We start from the raw sequence: 16,333 nt of genomic DNA on the forward strand, positions 1-16,333 counted from the left end.
AACGCTCGAGGGCAGCACAGACACTATTACTTGGGGATTGACAACTTGTATTACTCTACTGGAGAAGTACAACTATGTTTGTTGTTACCTCTAGATGTCCCTAGGTGCTTAGGTCGCTTGTCGGCGTTATTTTCGAGTGCGAAATGCACCGGTCGCACCCGAAACCAACCGTAAAAACAGCCGTGAGAACGTAAATTGTCGAGCTGCCAAGCGTCCTACGACTATGGGTACGTCGGCTTCACTGCTGCTGTTTTGCATTGTTACTGGACATTGAGTTTGTTGTCGTCCGATCTCGGCCGCTCGCAGCTGTGACGACCGCGCAATTAAGTACGTGCAATCGCCGACCGAGAGAACAGGGTGATAGGATCGCTGCGAGCAGCCGTATTGCTTGTAATTTCCGCTTTGTTCTGACTGTCAACTTTCGGTTTCTCCGCCAGCTTTGGCCGCCATATCTGGCACCGCACGAGGCAAGGTCTACGAGCTGCTCGTGAGATCGTTGGTAGGTCCATCGGCGGCACGCAAGATGTTTAGCACGAGTTCCTCAAACGGAAACCTCATCGCCGTGTGCCAAGTGACGTCCACTTCGGATAAGGCGGCCAACTTTGAGACGTGCTCCGCGCTTATCCAAAAAGCTCGGGAGAGAGGTGCCCAGGTGAGAGCTCGAGAGCATTTATTGCAGCAAAATAGAAGCTGGAAAATTTGTTGATTTTGAAATTTTTTCTGCGTAACGACGGCCGCACAGCCCGTTAGCGCCGCCTTGACAATATTTGCCTTCACATTGTGGACTCTTGTATTAAAACACTAGCATCTACTGCTCGGACGTTTCGTAGGTAGGAGCACCAAATATACATGACTCTTCAGGCAAAACTGTTTGCTTGTTCGAGCTGAAACTTAGCACAGAGTTAGCATTGCCTGGTAAATTTAGTTTGCATCAATCACTTGCCTGTTTCGTTCACAATAAATCAAAAGCGCGTTGTCTCGGGCGATGCCACCAACAAAACGTGTCGATTTCACTGCAACATATTGGTAGTGCCATCTGTCACAGCTACGGCGAAACAATGTACGGCGTTCGCATTAACCAAGCTTGCTTGCTTACGGAACATGGTACTTGGTGGAAATTTACCATATGCAATGTCATTTTACAGTAGATCTTTCATATATAACAGCATGCATCCCATGATTTTGCTTAACTATCATTGTTGTCTTTTAGGTGGTCTTTTTACCGGAAGCAGTTGACTTCATAGCGGAAAAGAAGGCACAAGCATATGAATTGGCCGAGCCACTGGATGGTCCAATCGTTACCAAGTACAAGGAACTCGCACGGAAGCTAGGCGTTTGGCTATCACTTGGCAGTGTCCATGTTAAGGTGTGTTCTAAGCTTTCTAAAGATATAAGTGACTTGCCTCGTGTAGTTAGGGCTTGAAAGATGAATACGTAGGCATATCCACAATGGCATACTCTCTGTCTGCATTTTGTGCCTCATGGCATGACATTTACATTTCTTATCAAAATGTCTGTCGTCGCCAAAGTCTAGAAGAAAGCACAATAAAGCCATTCTTGTTGAAGCAGTTTTGCATAGCTTCAACATATTCATTTGTAGGTGAGGCTACAAAAGTGTATTTCACCTTCATGACGAACGATAACACATTTTACAAACCAGCCTCAGTGAATATTTTGTAAATGAAAACTGTTTTCTGTGCACAAGTTTTTGCACAATTTGGAATGTATACTGTCACTACAATATATGTATGAAAGCTTGTGCATGGCTATTTAATGACAGTGAGTGGAATACGTTATCAAGCTCACACACTACTTTGGGCATTTGTCATTCCTTTTTCTTCGTTTTAGTTGTTAATCTTTACTTTCCAAGAGATCATTCTGAAAAGCCATTTTGTATGTTCTTCTGCGAAGCAAGGACAGGATTTCTCCAAGAACAAAAATTTCTTTTGACGGGAATAAAACTTTGCAGGACCTAAACGAACCGAGCAGCCGCATTTACAACACACATGTGGTCATCAACAGTACAGGGGACACGGTGGGAACGTACAGCAAGGTTCATCTCTTCGATGTTGACGTCGGGACATTCAGGAGCCGGGAGTCAGACTACACCATTGCAGGGTCGACGATTCCCGTACCTGTCACAACACCTGCTGGAAAAGTTGGCCTCGGAATTATATCCTTCTGTTTTTGTTAAACGAGGCGCAGTCTGCGGCACAGCTGTGTGTACGTTGTATGTTTTTAACATGCCGAGCTACATTGAAAAGCTCCAAAATTTTTTTCTTTACTGTCTTGCCACAGTCAATTTGAACTGCTTGCCGCTCCTTCACTTGTCGTAGCTCAGGTTCACAATTCAAGATGGCCATTATTGTTATGTATAATTTATACTTAACACAGCCACCGATTTCCGGACCTGTGTCCTGTAAACCTCTCTGGCCAACTGTACATCTACTGAGAACAGTGGCATAGGGAATCTGCTGTGGCCAGAAGTTGTGGTGATAGCTTCAGTATTCTACTCAAAATTACGAGCGCAAGTTGATGTGGGTTCCTCTCAAGAGACAAGCAGCTATAAATGAAGTGTGTCGCATGCATGCACCTGTTTAAAGGGACTGACAACCGATTTTGAAGGACCTTACGTTTTATGGCACAACACAAAGCTCACCCTAAGTAGTGTTTACACCTGCAGCAGTTACTCCCAAAAGCACATGTATATTTTGTAAGCAGAATTTTTCGATCTGAGCAGCCTCTAAAAAAAGTAAGAGTCCTCCAGCAACGCTGAGAAGTGAGAACGATATCGATAGCCCGCATTGCAAATTGTGAAAGCTGCCCATCGTTCTGCTTCCACAGGAGTGAGTGCAACTGTGGTTAACTGCCTACATTTTTACCTTTTCAACCACTTTTGAAAATAAAAAGCAGGTACAATAAGTTTGTGTTGTTATGCCGACCTTTCTTACATTTGTACTGCATTTTTTCCCAAGCATACGCCTACGCCATGGCTGGCTGGCCCCCACCATCATTATTCTGTCGATAGACAAACCAAGCCAACTCTTCAAAAATTACGGCGAAGGCAGCACAATTTTTTCACTCACTATCACTATCTGTACAGTGTAAGTCAGAAAAATATTATAACAAAAAAAAGGTGTACTGCATTTCAATACTAATAGAAGACCACAAACTGCGTACACTAATAGAAGGTCACGTGATAGGCCTCTTATGCATCTTCGTGTTTTTGCCACGTGGAGTGCCAAAGGTCACTTTTCACGACATTTAGTGAAGACTTAAGAATATAAATTCATGTTTTGTAAGGAAGACATGACTCATTTTAACCAATACGATAAGCCATCTTTCCATTAGCGGTGTTATCTTGAGCCATGTTCTGAGCGGTTGTCTCTCCCTTTATTGCATGTGCTTGATGAGCCCAGCTGTGGCTAGTTTACAGACATGTCCAAGAGAAGTGTTCATGCTCCCATGTTGTAGCTTCCACACTGGGCACAGCATATGGGGCACCGCTTATGTAGGTATGGTTAACGCTGCATGCTTGCCCCCCATTTCTTGACAGTGTTGACAGGTTAAGTGCTGCTGCTGGATTCCGTTACGAATACGAATGAGGCAGAGGTTCACAGGAAGGTGAAGGCCTGGAAGTAACCGACACCCAGAGCAACAAATGCTTTCCTTGGCAGCGTTTATGTAGCTCACTTTCCTCCACCCTCGATTGAGAAGGAGAATGTAGGTGTCAGTAGGGCAAGGCAATCAACATGTTGAAAAGGGGGTTTTGGTTGTGACAAAGAAGACACCTGCGGGGGGTTGCACTGCAGATTCCTTCAATAAGCAGGGGGCGACAAAAACAGAACACTCTTCACATGTACGTGGGCGGCGTCGATCTGGTGGGCTTAGCCTTCCCAAAACTAAGGAAACAGTTCAAAACGAGCAAGAAAGGCAAAAAAATATTAAAAAGGGGGGGTTCAAATAAACCATAGGTCGACAGGATAAGTGGATACTTACTCACCAATATTTTCGTAGGCTAAGTACTCGTGTTCCTACCCATGTTCACCGGCACTCACTCAGATTTATGGTCACTTCAATTAACAGTTGCTGGCACTCCCATAAATGCTCACATCAACTTACACTGGCTGACAGTCGCTCACGTTGACGCTCAAGTCCACTCAAAATCACCCTCATGTACTCATGTTAACTGGTGCTCACTCCTGTTCATACTCTCATCCATTCACCACTTTTGCCACTCACTAAAATTCAATCTCACGCCTGTGAAAAGAGTAGGGAGCAAGTATGAGTCACTGTACTCAGGTGCGGCATGCCGACCCATGAAAGAAACTGACTTGTATAAAGAGGTCTCCCTTTAAGAGTAAAAAAACGCGAAGTAGAAAGTGCAGTTACTGCACAATACGTTGGTGGGCTAGTTGGTGCAAATCCATAATTACTTTGTTTAGTTCAAAACACCAGACTGTCCTGACGAAGACATGTCACTTTGTTGTTATGTCAGCTGTGGCCTGAGGCATGCATCCCTTGTTTAACCACTGTTGATCATGTAGAAATATGTTATGTCCCCGCTGTTCACAGGCAGTGTTCAATTTCAGATTGGCTGTACCTAAGAAAAACTGGTGCAGCTTTAACTTATAACAACCAGTTAGGAGAGATTCTGCAGCTGTATTGCTTCCTTGACTACTTGACTCCACTGCTATGACCTCAGGTTTCCAGAATTTTCCCTCAGCTTGACAAAAATGGGTGCTGAGATACTGACGTACCCTTCAGCATTTACTGTGCCCACCGGAATGGCTCACTGGGAGGTGGGTTTATTTGCTGTGTGCATATTGTGTCTGCTCAAACCTTGTGAATGTTTATGATGTGTATCATTTCTTTTTTTATTCTCTTTTTCTTTCTGTTTGCAAATTCTACTTGAATGTTGCTTTTGAATGTCACATTTCATGTGTGAAGGAGTATTTGCCACATGTTATCAGACTAAACTAATCTGGTGGTTTTAGTAAAGTTGTGAATTCATCAGGACTGATTAACTGCGACATAATGCCGGCTCAGCTGTTCATGACCCTGAACGTCTGCCTATGAGATAGAAGCTTAAATTGAAGCAGACATTGACATACTCTTCACAATGGTTTAGCTGTTTGTTACTGAGCAGACAAAACAGAAAATATCAGCACGTCAGTGATCCCTCTGGCTCTGGACTTGTTTGGCTACAGCAGCAGCAGTCTCTCACTTCAGCCACTGCCATCTTCTCAATAACAGTGTCCTTGTGATGCACATAACTTTGCCCTCGTCCATGACAGTGTTGCCTGTTCTGGCCTCCAAAATGCATGCACAGACGCTGTCACTCTCAGAGTCTCCTATGCAGTGAAACCTACGGATTACCATGAAATGGTATCCGAATAACGCAGCAAAACACGGACACAAGAAGAAACGAAGACAAGTGCATGTCTTCGTTTCTTCTTGTGTCCATGTTTTGCTGCGCTATCTAGATACCATTCCATGGAATGGATAGCGATATGGGCTTGTTGGTTACCATTCCATGGTGACCAATCAACAAGCCCATATCGCCACCCTCTACAGAGTACATTGCGCCAATGCCACGTAATAGTGAAGTGGTTGGCGCATCCAACACTCAACAGCACATTTTTGCAGGAACGTGAGCCTTTACCCAGTGTCGGTGGTGGGAAAAGTATATAGTTTTTATTTGCCTTATGGCTTGTACAAAAGTGCTCGTGTACCATATGCATTCATCATCGTCGTCCTGTCTGTGTCCACTGTAGAACAAATGTTTATCCTAGTGATCTTTCATTACCCTTTCTCATGCCGTCTGGCCCCATCTCATACACGGAAATGTCCTAATTTCATCTCACTACCTATAGTTTTCTGCCATTCTCGACTGCACTTCCCTTCTCCCGGCACCCATTCTGTGACTAATATACCACCAGTTGTCTGCCCTATATGCATTAACATGGCCTGCCCAGCTCGATTTCTTCCTCCTAATGTCAACTAGAATTTGGCTACTTCCATTTACTCTCTAATCTACGCCACTGTTTTCCTGCATCCTAACGTTATTGCTAACATTTTTTGTTCCATTGCTTGTTTCACTGTCCTTAACTTCCTCTCAAGCCTCTTGTTAAAAACCTTAAGTTCTTGCCTGATACATTAGTACTGGTAGAAAGCGATGTTTATACATTTATTTTTCACCGAAGATAGCAGTAAGCTGCCTGTCATTACTTGGAACTGCCCTACACATGTTAACCCATTTTTATTCTGTAGATTTGTTTCTCGTGATGAGGAGATCTTGTGGATAGGTCGCACCTTAAAGGACCCCAGGTTGTTGAAATATATTTGGGTGCCGCAATTACAAGGTCCCTCGCCTACAATAATTTCACCTCATGATGAGACTGTAACTGAGAATGAAGAGTTGGCCTAGTGATGATGATACGATAATGGTGGCTTGACAATGATGACAACATGCATCATGGATACGTAATGGATACGGTGAACAGGCATAATGGATAGGACCAACAGCCGTGGTAAACTGGGTTTCGAGTTTGCAATTGCCGTTGCAGAAAAGGGGATGGTGTTCATGCTTCTATTTCATACAGTGTATTATCTGTGGGAAAGAAAAAGTTTGTTTAATGAAGGGAGGCATTTGGGGAGTGTATATTTTTGCCTACATGAATTGATGTACTATGCAGTGGAAGCAAAACGGCTTTAGTAAGAGGTGCAGAGGAGTTTTAAACTATAACATGCTTGATTTCTCATGGGTTCTGTAGCACTATGGATGCTCTAAAGGAAATGAACAATTTCATCTGCTCACTTTCTTTGGTGGGGTAACTGGCCTCCTTGTTAGAACAGAAGTGCAGAGAACTCGCTGCAATCTGTTTGTGTTCATCTATTGAGCACAATCGTCTCCAATTCTGCATAGTATTGAGCATTACCATAATCTATTTGCAAGGTGAAGATTTTCATTTTGTTCTTTCTTTCCACCACTTTCTTGTCACATAGAAATACTCATTCCATTCTTGCATTCTTCTTTTCTGTGCTACTCTTGTTGTGTTCTCTGTCACCATTGTTTTTACTTGGTGTGTGACTGCAGAGCATGCCCACTCACAAGCAGCACATGCACAGGTGGGGCAGAAGTGTGCCTGTACAAGCACATGGATTAATAAAGAAATCATTAATAACAATTAAGAACCGCCACCAGTAGTATTATTTAAATGTTCTTCTGTTTTTCGTTGGTTTTTGTGGATGCAGGCAATGATGCGAACGCGTGCAATCGAGAACCAGTGCTACGTTGTGTCTGCTGCACAAGTTGGGCAGCACAATTCCAAACGGTCTTCTTATGGACATGCGCTGGTGAGTTATTGTCCCATTAAAGCTTTTGATTATTTAAGGAAGAGTTTTGTTACGATGTGTCATGATAACTCGTATCGTTTTCTTTCTGTAACTTGTATTTTGGTACGTTGCTTTCCTTTGCAGATAGCTAGGCATACCAATTAAGAATTAATTGATTACTTATTAACTTTTCACTTAAATAATATTTTTTGTAAAAATGTACTTGCCATGGCTAGAAAAAATGGTGAGCAAATTATAAATTTCTTTTATGTGCAACTGTGTTTGAGCAATTTACAAGGTTTAGTGCTGTGACCTAGGAAACTCGTCTTCGGTGCATGTGCACACCTCTTGCCATACCCGAGTAAAGCCATGGCAGAATTTTCACTCGCTTCCTGTCTTTTACAAGATGCTTCACGAACATATGTGTTGCATAATTGCTGGTTCTCTTCAGTCATCTTTGCCGCAGTAAAGTTGTGTTATGCGGTGAAGCATGTCAAGATTTGAAAAAGGGCCACTGTCATGGAGCATTGTACGTAGCCCTTAATTATATGCAGGCGCACACTCGGTCCCCTGTCTGAGTATGAGTGCCAGCAGCCATTCAGAGCTGTTTCTGACATTAGTGCAACGATTTGCTGCTGTCCTGATGGTTATGCTTTCCCTGCTGTCTCGTATTGTTGTTGCGTTTTCTTGAAAACATGTCAACAAGGTTCTACTGTAGCTACTGCATGTAGATTGTCGCAGAAAAAAAAAATTGCACTGCAAAATGCATTGAGCAAAACTTCTATGACTGGACTATGTGCGTAGCTTCTGCAGCTTTGCCTGCTAAGTACTGCGGAAACTTGGTTGGCCACAAAAAAAGCACAAATGAAAAGTCAGTGGCAATACCATCTAACCGGCTTTCCGTGGCATTGTAGATTTTGGCTACATTTGGCAAATAATATAAAGTTCTATAACAATGGTCCTCCAGTCTCAGGCGATTCGGTCCTTCGGTTTAGTGTGTGCCCCTTTAGTGCTGGGATGATGTGCACATCTTTCTTTTTTGCCCCGTCAGGTGGTGGACCCGTGGGGCTGTGTTGTGGCTCAATGCTCGGACACGGTCGGCCTGGCATTGGCCGAGATCAACCACGATCTGATCAAGAAGGTCCGACGTGCTATTCCCGTTTGGGATCACCGACGGACTGACCTCTACGGAAACCTCTCACCTTGTTGGAGCGCCAATAGCAATGGCAAGTACTGCCGCTCATTAGTCCTCATGCTTGTCGAGATTTTGAAACATACCGGTTCTGAGCATCTGAGTCATTTGGAACCGAATGCTCAAGTGAGAGAAAGCCAGGTTTCAGCATCAGTTGCAGTTGTACAAGAACGAGTCATGTCACATTTTCCAACGCGAAGAAAGGCACTCTGTGGACAGCCTTTCTGGTGATTCTGGACACACCAACAAACTCGGGCGTCTGCAACCACTTGGGGTTAGAAATTGGAGTCGCCAGTCCTGCAACACGTACCATTTTATAACTTGCTATAGAGTGCAAGGCAGTTTACATTCCAACTGAAAAAAAAAGACATCCGCTTCAGCTTTCTTCAAAACAAGTACATGAATTTTACCATAGGGTAACAATTGTTGTGAAACTAACTCTAGATGTTTTAGCCACACTTACAAGCATCTTTAACTACAACTCGAATGTTTTTATTTGTGCAAAATAGAGAAGGGGTTGGCACACAATAAGAGATCAATATTCGTGTGTCAGCATAGTTTGGAAGAATTACCTATATGGAACAGAAGATTTGGAGCAGCAGTACAATTTTGTGTGCCAGTTAGAAGTGCTTGCACAGTTAAACAGTGAAAAACCTGAATGTAATCAATTATCAGTTATAAATGGAATAAATATCACATTTGTCTTGCTGTTATTAGTGTGTGACAAATATATGCCTGTAACAAATACCAGATATAACAAAGACATTTTCGTGCTAGATGCAAGCTTGATACAGGCGAGTTTGGCTGTAATGAGCAGTTGCCGCATGATTTTAGGTCAACCATTTTGCTTTCTTCACCCAGAACCCACCTGCTGAGTACCTCTTAATATACGTACAGGACATAAATTGTCAGCTTGCGTGTTTTGCAGGTGGTGTCAGGCATACATATGGCACAACATTGACAGTATTGCAGCAAGCAGGCTCTGTACAGCTTATGTTCTTGCCAGATTTTCCTGGTTTTCATTTTTTAGTGTGGGACAAATTCTGAGAGATGAGATTCAGGGATTATCAACTTTAACGTGGAGAGAGCAGCTCCCTCTTCGACATGGGCTGCCATGTGACCTGACACTTTTGGCTTTTGCTGGCTGGTTTTCACTTTCTGGCTACCTCTGAGTCAGTCACCTAAAGCACGCTTTGCGATCTGCTCACTTGGATAAGTCGCAGCTTGCGGTTTCCTTTCTAAGACACTCCAATATTATTTATGCTTTTAACAGAAGTACCAGACAAGGACCAGTACCAGTTTGGCCAGGTGACGTTGGAGGAGTCGCAGATATTTTACAAGTCTTCCCTGTCTATGGCGTTTGTCAACAAAATGCCTGTGCTTCCAGGACGTATCCTTGACCCTCATGTTACCTTGTTGTTTATCGGGGCTGTGTTTGCTTCGAGAGACGTTCAAAGGGCCGTGCCATAGTATTGTATTAGAACCATTGTGAAACTAACAACCAAGACCAGGAAAGCCGGGAAGAAAGAATTGTGTGCAGGAAAAAAAGAGGAGGAGGCTGGAATGCGGTGGTCTGACAAATAAGGCGGCGCTAGGATTTTTCTGCAAGTGAGCTGGTGGAGGGTAAGAGGAAACTTTAGAGCTGCCTTTGCTGCCGGGGAAGCTCATAATCTTCTTGTTGCAAGGCAGTCTGCTAACGCTACCAGGCTAGCCAGGGCATATAAGTGTTCAGCCTGTGGAAACTCGACAGACCAGGCTGGTGCTACCAGGCCAGATGGTACGGGAGCAGGTCCAGCACAACCAGGCTAGAGTGTATTCTCTGCCTGATGCATTTTGTGCCGCCAACAGCAGTGGCGCTGCATTTGCCAACTATTGAAGGTACATCACGGCAAAGTGCGCCGGGAGCATGGTCAGTCTGGAGTATGCATCTGGCATCGTAGCAGACATGTGGTCTAGACCGGCAATGGGTAGAGCTACGATTTGCTAGACATGGTCAATAGCTAGCATCAACTACACCACTGCTATGAGTAGCACGAGAAGGTGAGGCGCTCTTTGGTCGGTGGACTGCCCATATATTCTAGTTAACTGTAACCGGGTTGCTGAGGGCATGGCCGACCGTACACTGTCTTGCCTACACTGCCATAGTGTATTTAAAGTGTTCCGGTGCTTTGTGTGCCACAAGCTGCATGGTGACGGCACCTAGAGGCTGGATCGTCACGAACTGCCGGTATCGTGAGTCACCGTCACATCGGCAAATATAATATCAGTAACTGCCAGAACAGTCAGAAGGAACATTTCTCGATAATTTGCATGTGTTATGGACTGCATCAGCACAGTTAGCTGTGCTTGTAATGTGCCTTTATTGCAGTAGTTAACTTGTGTGTGTGTATATAAATGCTTGCCCTGTCTGTATATCTCTTGTATGTCTGCTCGTGATAGACTACAGACGATCACAAGTATGCAGATGGCATGAACATTTGGATGTCTCTCTCTTTCTCTGCATGTAATCCAGCCTGTACATTATTGTGTTTGATTAATTTAACTCAGCACGTTTGTACTTTGTGAAGAGCATACAGCATTGTGACATAGGGGCATGTTGAGTATCAAAACTCACTAGCATTTATGACACAAGTCACGAAAGTACAGAGACGTTAACACTAGTTTCCTCTTCGATTGCACATTAGTTGTTTATTACACAACTCTACAGATATGTCATTGCATCAGCTTCTTTTTCCATGATTTTACCTCTGTCAGACGTCTTGGTAGCACCGTTCAGACCAGCGCTTCGGCTGAGCGACCTGTCGAGCGAAGAAGTTCAAGATCTCTTTCTAGTGGTCCAAAAGGTGCAGAGGGCTGTGGAGAAGCACTTTGGTGCCTCTTCTTCCACAGTGTCCATACAGGCAAGTTGGCTGTCACGACCGCATCTATTCACAGCAATCCCCACCAATCGTATTGCGATAAGCATCTTCGCCTATGTGTTTTACAGCATGTGGTGCCGTCGGAAGTGTAGCGAACGCTTTTAGTAGGCGATAACCGAAACGCACTGCCGTTCCCTGCTGCAGACTGCGATCGTATACATTTTTGGCCTGCTGGATGCCATATATATATATATATATATATATATATATATATATATATATATATATATATATATATATAAGGTGCAAGGCGTGTGTAATCAAGCCGCCGTCTCACATGAAAGCAACAGCGCACAGTTTCTTATTCCATTACTAGCAAATCTCCGCCCGGCTCGTTGCACGCTGAATTCACAACTATCGCCGCCAAACCTATTGCGATAAGCGTCTTCACGTATCTGCTTCACAGCACATGGTGCATAGTGCCATTGATAGCGTACTGCATGGTTTTAGTAGGCGATGATCCAAATGTGCTGCTGTTCCCTGCTGTAGGCAGCATGATGAGAGCATCACGTTTCGCTTCGGCGGTATCGGGCGTCGCCCACCAGCTCGATCTTGTCTCGGTTTCCCGCCGCCCTCTTAAAATGCCATGCAATAGGAAAACAACAAAACGTGTCTCAGGGTGTCGGAGCACCACCAGCTCGACGTGTGTCATCTCGTGTCTCAACAATCCATGCGATGCTTCGCATTACGTAAATGTCAGCAATAGTTGAGTCTGTCCAAATTCTTTAGTTACTTCAGATAGTACGTTTTCCTGGTTAGTATGTTATTTCTCTCAGTTTCTTCCAAATTGTATGAATGAGTTTCTACTGCAATAAATCATTTAGGACGCTCAGGGGCTTACTAGTGTGCTTTCCTCGATTTCAAGGTCCAGGACAATTATTTAATGTAGAAAAAAGAAAGAGGGAAAGTCCACTCAGATACTGCAGGGCATGTTTTGTTGTAGACTAAATACATAACGTACTGTACAAAGTTTAACCATGACTTTAATTTTTCAGGATGGCCCTGATGCCGGCAGATCAATAAACCACATTCACGTGCACGTGCTTCCGAGGAAACCGGGTGACTTCTCTCACAATGACAACGTCTATGTCAAGGTCAGTTCTATGGCCTAGCTAATTCTAGTTCTAACTGGTCATAATTTTTGTACAGTCAAACCTTGTTAAGTCGCACCTGACCTGAAAGTCCCCTCATTATATCTGATAACATGTGCTCATCAATCTATTAGAATTGTGCATGGTGATATAGGCAAAAGAAATTATTATCTTCAAGTACTCTGTGCAAAAGAAACGCAGGCCCTGATGCCTCCAATGAGCCGACTTTGACGCCTTGCATGGCTGTTGGTACACGATCATGTGATCGGTGTTATCACATGTGATCAGCACATTGGCTTGCCAGCTGCAGGCCAGTCAAGCCAAGCTGCAGCCCAGTCAAGCCAAGTTGCTGGCCAGTGCCTGCATGTGCATCCAGGATATGCTTTTTCAAGTTGCTCATGCTGAGTACTTGACATTTTTGCCGCCAAAATGCATACGTGAACTGCAAGCAAACGAATATTCTCTTCAGTAGAACCAATATTGTCTCAAATCTCGAATTTTTAACGTTGTTATAGTGGTACAGTAGTACAGCTAAACCTCAATAAACCAGAATGGGTAAAAGACGCAAGTTGCTTCATTACATCAAAATTTTGTTATATTAAAATTTGACTTCTTATGCAAATAAGTACTGTCGCCGGTGGATTTTTCTTAAACGGAAGGGGCTGCAAAATTTTCCTGAGTAATGCTTGTTTGGCTTCTGATGCATATCCCTGAATGTTTCCTGGACATTTCATGAATTTGAAGCATCCATAGACTGGTAGCGTCTAGTCAGAAGTTGGTTAAACAAGAATTTTATGGGAGGTTTTGTGTTTATGGCGGCAGATGGCGCAACAAAGCTTATCAACCGGCATTGTTGCTTACGTCTTTCATTTTTCAACATAGCGGAATGGCACGAAAAGCCTGTGCTTTTTTTTTCTTTAACAATGCAGAAATTCAGTAAAATTCTTATCAACTCTGAATTGGGGGACTTCACATTCATTATGAGGTGTTTTCAAGGGACAGACAATGACAGCAACAAAGAGTCCCTGTTGCCCAAGGAATTCTAATCATCTTAGTTAAAATAATTAATTAGCATTTCTGTGAAAATATATGTGGGTTGTTTACTAGCATCTCGCCTATATATAGCATTTGCATTTAAAGTCTGCCGATGCGTTACTTGGACAGATACTGAATTTGTTGCATTTCAGAAAGACACCCGGCACCAAAGAGTTAACAAGGTCATTGTGAGGTCACTGCAGATTACTATATTGGAAGATTACTTGCGAGATTACAAGTGTAGTGCTTCGAGGGTCCGATACGGAGATTCAGGGGTTGCTTTTACTGTTTTGTGGCGCAGAAATACCGTTCTGTGTAGACCACACATGGTTGAACATGATGTGCTCTGCTGGAGCAATGGCATATGAACAGAGGATTAAAGAAAAGCGCTTTGCAGCTCAGACAATGCTTTGTGAGACGCTCACCTCAGTATACCTGATAACTATGAGTACATGTACAAGAGAAATGAATATATACATTGGTGCATCTCTCGTTCCGCTGCATGGTGAGGTTGAAGACTACCTGATGGGTGCATTGCAGCATGCCCGCATGCCTCATAGCATTAACTAGCAGCATTAATAATTGTCCCAGTTGCACATATGAGAAGAGCTACTGGGAAGCTGTTGCTTGACTGTGACAATCATCCTCTGATGGTTACTGCTCAATTTCTTTAAATTTTTCTTCCACTTGACGTCATTTTCCTGTTCCTCGCTCAAGTTCTTGCATATGAAATCTTATGAACTCATATGATGCCTCTGTGTTTGCAGAGCTCGTTTTTGCATATTGAAAGCTTGTGTGGTGTCCAAGCAGCAGGCTGTGGCAGCTTTTTGATAACTTCTCAGAAAAAGAAGCTCTGCAACTTTAAAGTGTCGCAAACACCTGAAATTGATGTTTTGAAATGTGCTTTACAAGCCTCGTATGGACATTGATTGTGGCCGTAAAGTTGATAATTAAGAAGTGTTTTAAATAGTGCTAACCACTCTGTAGCAAACACGAGGAGTGCTGTCCAATCACCAGCACCGGCGCGAGGCACAAGATCAACGCTTGAGCTTGTACTCTCTGTTCTGTTCCCGTCATGTTAGCCGTTCTGAACTTTCAGTAAATAAATTTCTTTAGAACTCTACTTATGAGAATAAAAAATACTGGATGCTTCTCCTCGAGCTTGCCGACAATGTACGGGTTGGTTTCAACCGCACAGAAGGATTTGCTTGCTTTTTTAAACACGATAAATGGGACACCGAGTGTAGTTAGCTTGTTCGGTACAAGCCTTCCTCTCCAAGTTATTTCTTGTTCATGGTGTTTCTTGTGCAACCTTGCAGCTTCAAGAACATGACAAGGACGACAAGAAGCCAAAACGGTCTGCTGAGGAGATGGCAGAAGAAGCACGGCTGCTGAGGGCGTTATTTCAATGACGAATATTAGCAACTCCTAGGATTTATGCTTTATTTCCGTAGTGTTCGTACATTAACGTACAAATACGTATAATGCTTGTAAATAAAAGTGATTTAAAGACTTTCCAAAATAATTTTCAGCCTACAGGACTCTGTTGTAAGATAGATGAATGCAGCTGTGTAGCATTTGCTAAAAGCCTTCGCAGATGTATGCGTATCAAAGCAAATAAATTTCAGGATGCATTTTTTAGCTGCACCAAATTTCTAAAAATTGCCTGTGGCTGATAGCACCATTCAAACCCTTGATCTAAATAGCTCGATGAGGTGGCCAATAGTTCTACGAGAAATCAATATGCTTATCAAATAATGAATATATATATGGTAATTAACCTCTTCATTAGTTACATTATGGCACATATTTTGATGTACAAATTGTCACTACTACTATGCTACTACTAGTTGCTACTAGCCCAGCAACAGCTACTTCTGGAATAGTAGTTATGCTTGCGAACAACTTTATGTGGCTATGAAGAGAAAGCTACGGGGGCAAAGCGTGCACAAGTGAGAGCACTTCTGAAAAGAGTCCCGCGTATTAATCTACGTTAGTTTAGGCTGAGGAAGAGAAAACATAAACACCTTATTAACCACAGTTAAATAAGACACGGAACACACACACCACTGAGCGTGAAGGTTTACTTATTTTGCAGCTTTCCCCTTCACCTCTGGGGAAACACGAAACCATTGCACGTAGGAGCTGCGTCGATTCAGCGTCTGTTCTTAGTAACCAAAAGCACTGTCAAATGCTGCCTGACCACTTGGCACGTTAACTGTGCAGAAGCTCCACTTCCTAGGTTTCCCTTCATTGCCACAGAAAGTTGTCCACGAATATAGTGAGTATACAAGGCATATTTGTACATTTCGTACATGAATGACATTAACAACTTACAGCTAATTGTGAGGATGGCACTAGTTTCGAGATATGCGCTGCCAAATTTGCAGCAAGAATGCACTGTTCCACTTACTTTTTCAAGAAAATGTTGTTTTTTGCATTGCATCACAAAAGTAACTGGCAGACCGGTGCATTTCATTAGACACATTGAAAATTAATGTCTGAAACTGATGTAGTCCTGAGAATTCGTTCCAAGTAAATACACTTTGCGAGCTCACTGGCTAAAATGCATAAATCGAAATATGTGCCATAAAGTATATAATTAAAGAAATAATTCATTAAAAATTATTAGTGTGATTTCATTATTTAATCAATGAGACATTTTGATTTCTCATAAAAGTACAGCCGAATCCACTCGTAACGATACCGGTTTTAACAATATATCGGTTATAACAACGAGAAGCTGCTGCACCGTCAAC

General features: G+C 43.0%; 1 protein-coding gene across 2 annotated transcripts; it reads left to right on the forward strand.

The window, feature by feature from the left end:
• Positions 1-19: 19 nt before the first annotated feature.
• NitFhit (NFT-1 protein) lies at positions 20-15,099 on the forward strand. Of its 2 annotated transcripts, XM_050175650.3 has the most exons (11): positions 20-227; positions 438-652; positions 1,211-1,366; positions 1,970-2,173; positions 4,692-4,802; positions 7,258-7,359; positions 8,390-8,564; positions 9,804-9,920; positions 11,285-11,430; positions 12,444-12,542; positions 14,894-15,099. In XM_050175650.3, exons 1-11 carry the CDS (start codon positions 224-226, stop codon positions 14,984-14,986), a joined length of 1,422 nt encoding a protein of 473 aa, XP_050031607.1. In that variant the 5' UTR covers positions 20-223; the 3' UTR covers positions 14,987-15,099. The 2 variants fall into 2 exon arrangements, with proteins under 2 accessions (XP_050031607.1, XP_054924900.1); XM_055068925.2 differs by lacking the exons at positions 1,970-2,173; positions 4,692-4,802.
• Positions 15,100-16,333: the final 1,234 nt, after the last annotated feature.

This window comes from Dermacentor andersoni, chromosome 9, assembly GCF_023375885.2.
Source record: "Dermacentor andersoni chromosome 9, qqDerAnde1_hic_scaffold, whole genome shotgun sequence".
Classification (NCBI taxonomy): domain Eukaryota; kingdom Metazoa; phylum Arthropoda; class Arachnida; order Ixodida; family Ixodidae; genus Dermacentor; species Dermacentor andersoni.

Coding starts and splice junctions, on each gene's coding strand:
- NitFhit (XM_050175650.3), top strand. Junction 8,565..9,803: donor TTGGAGCGCCAATAGCAATG/GCAAGTACTGCC, acceptor TGCTTTTAACAG/AAGTACCAGACAAGGACCAG. Junction 9,921..11,284: donor AATGCCTGTGCTTCCAGGAC/GTATCCTTGACC, acceptor TACCTCTGTCAG/ACGTCTTGGTAGCACCGTTC.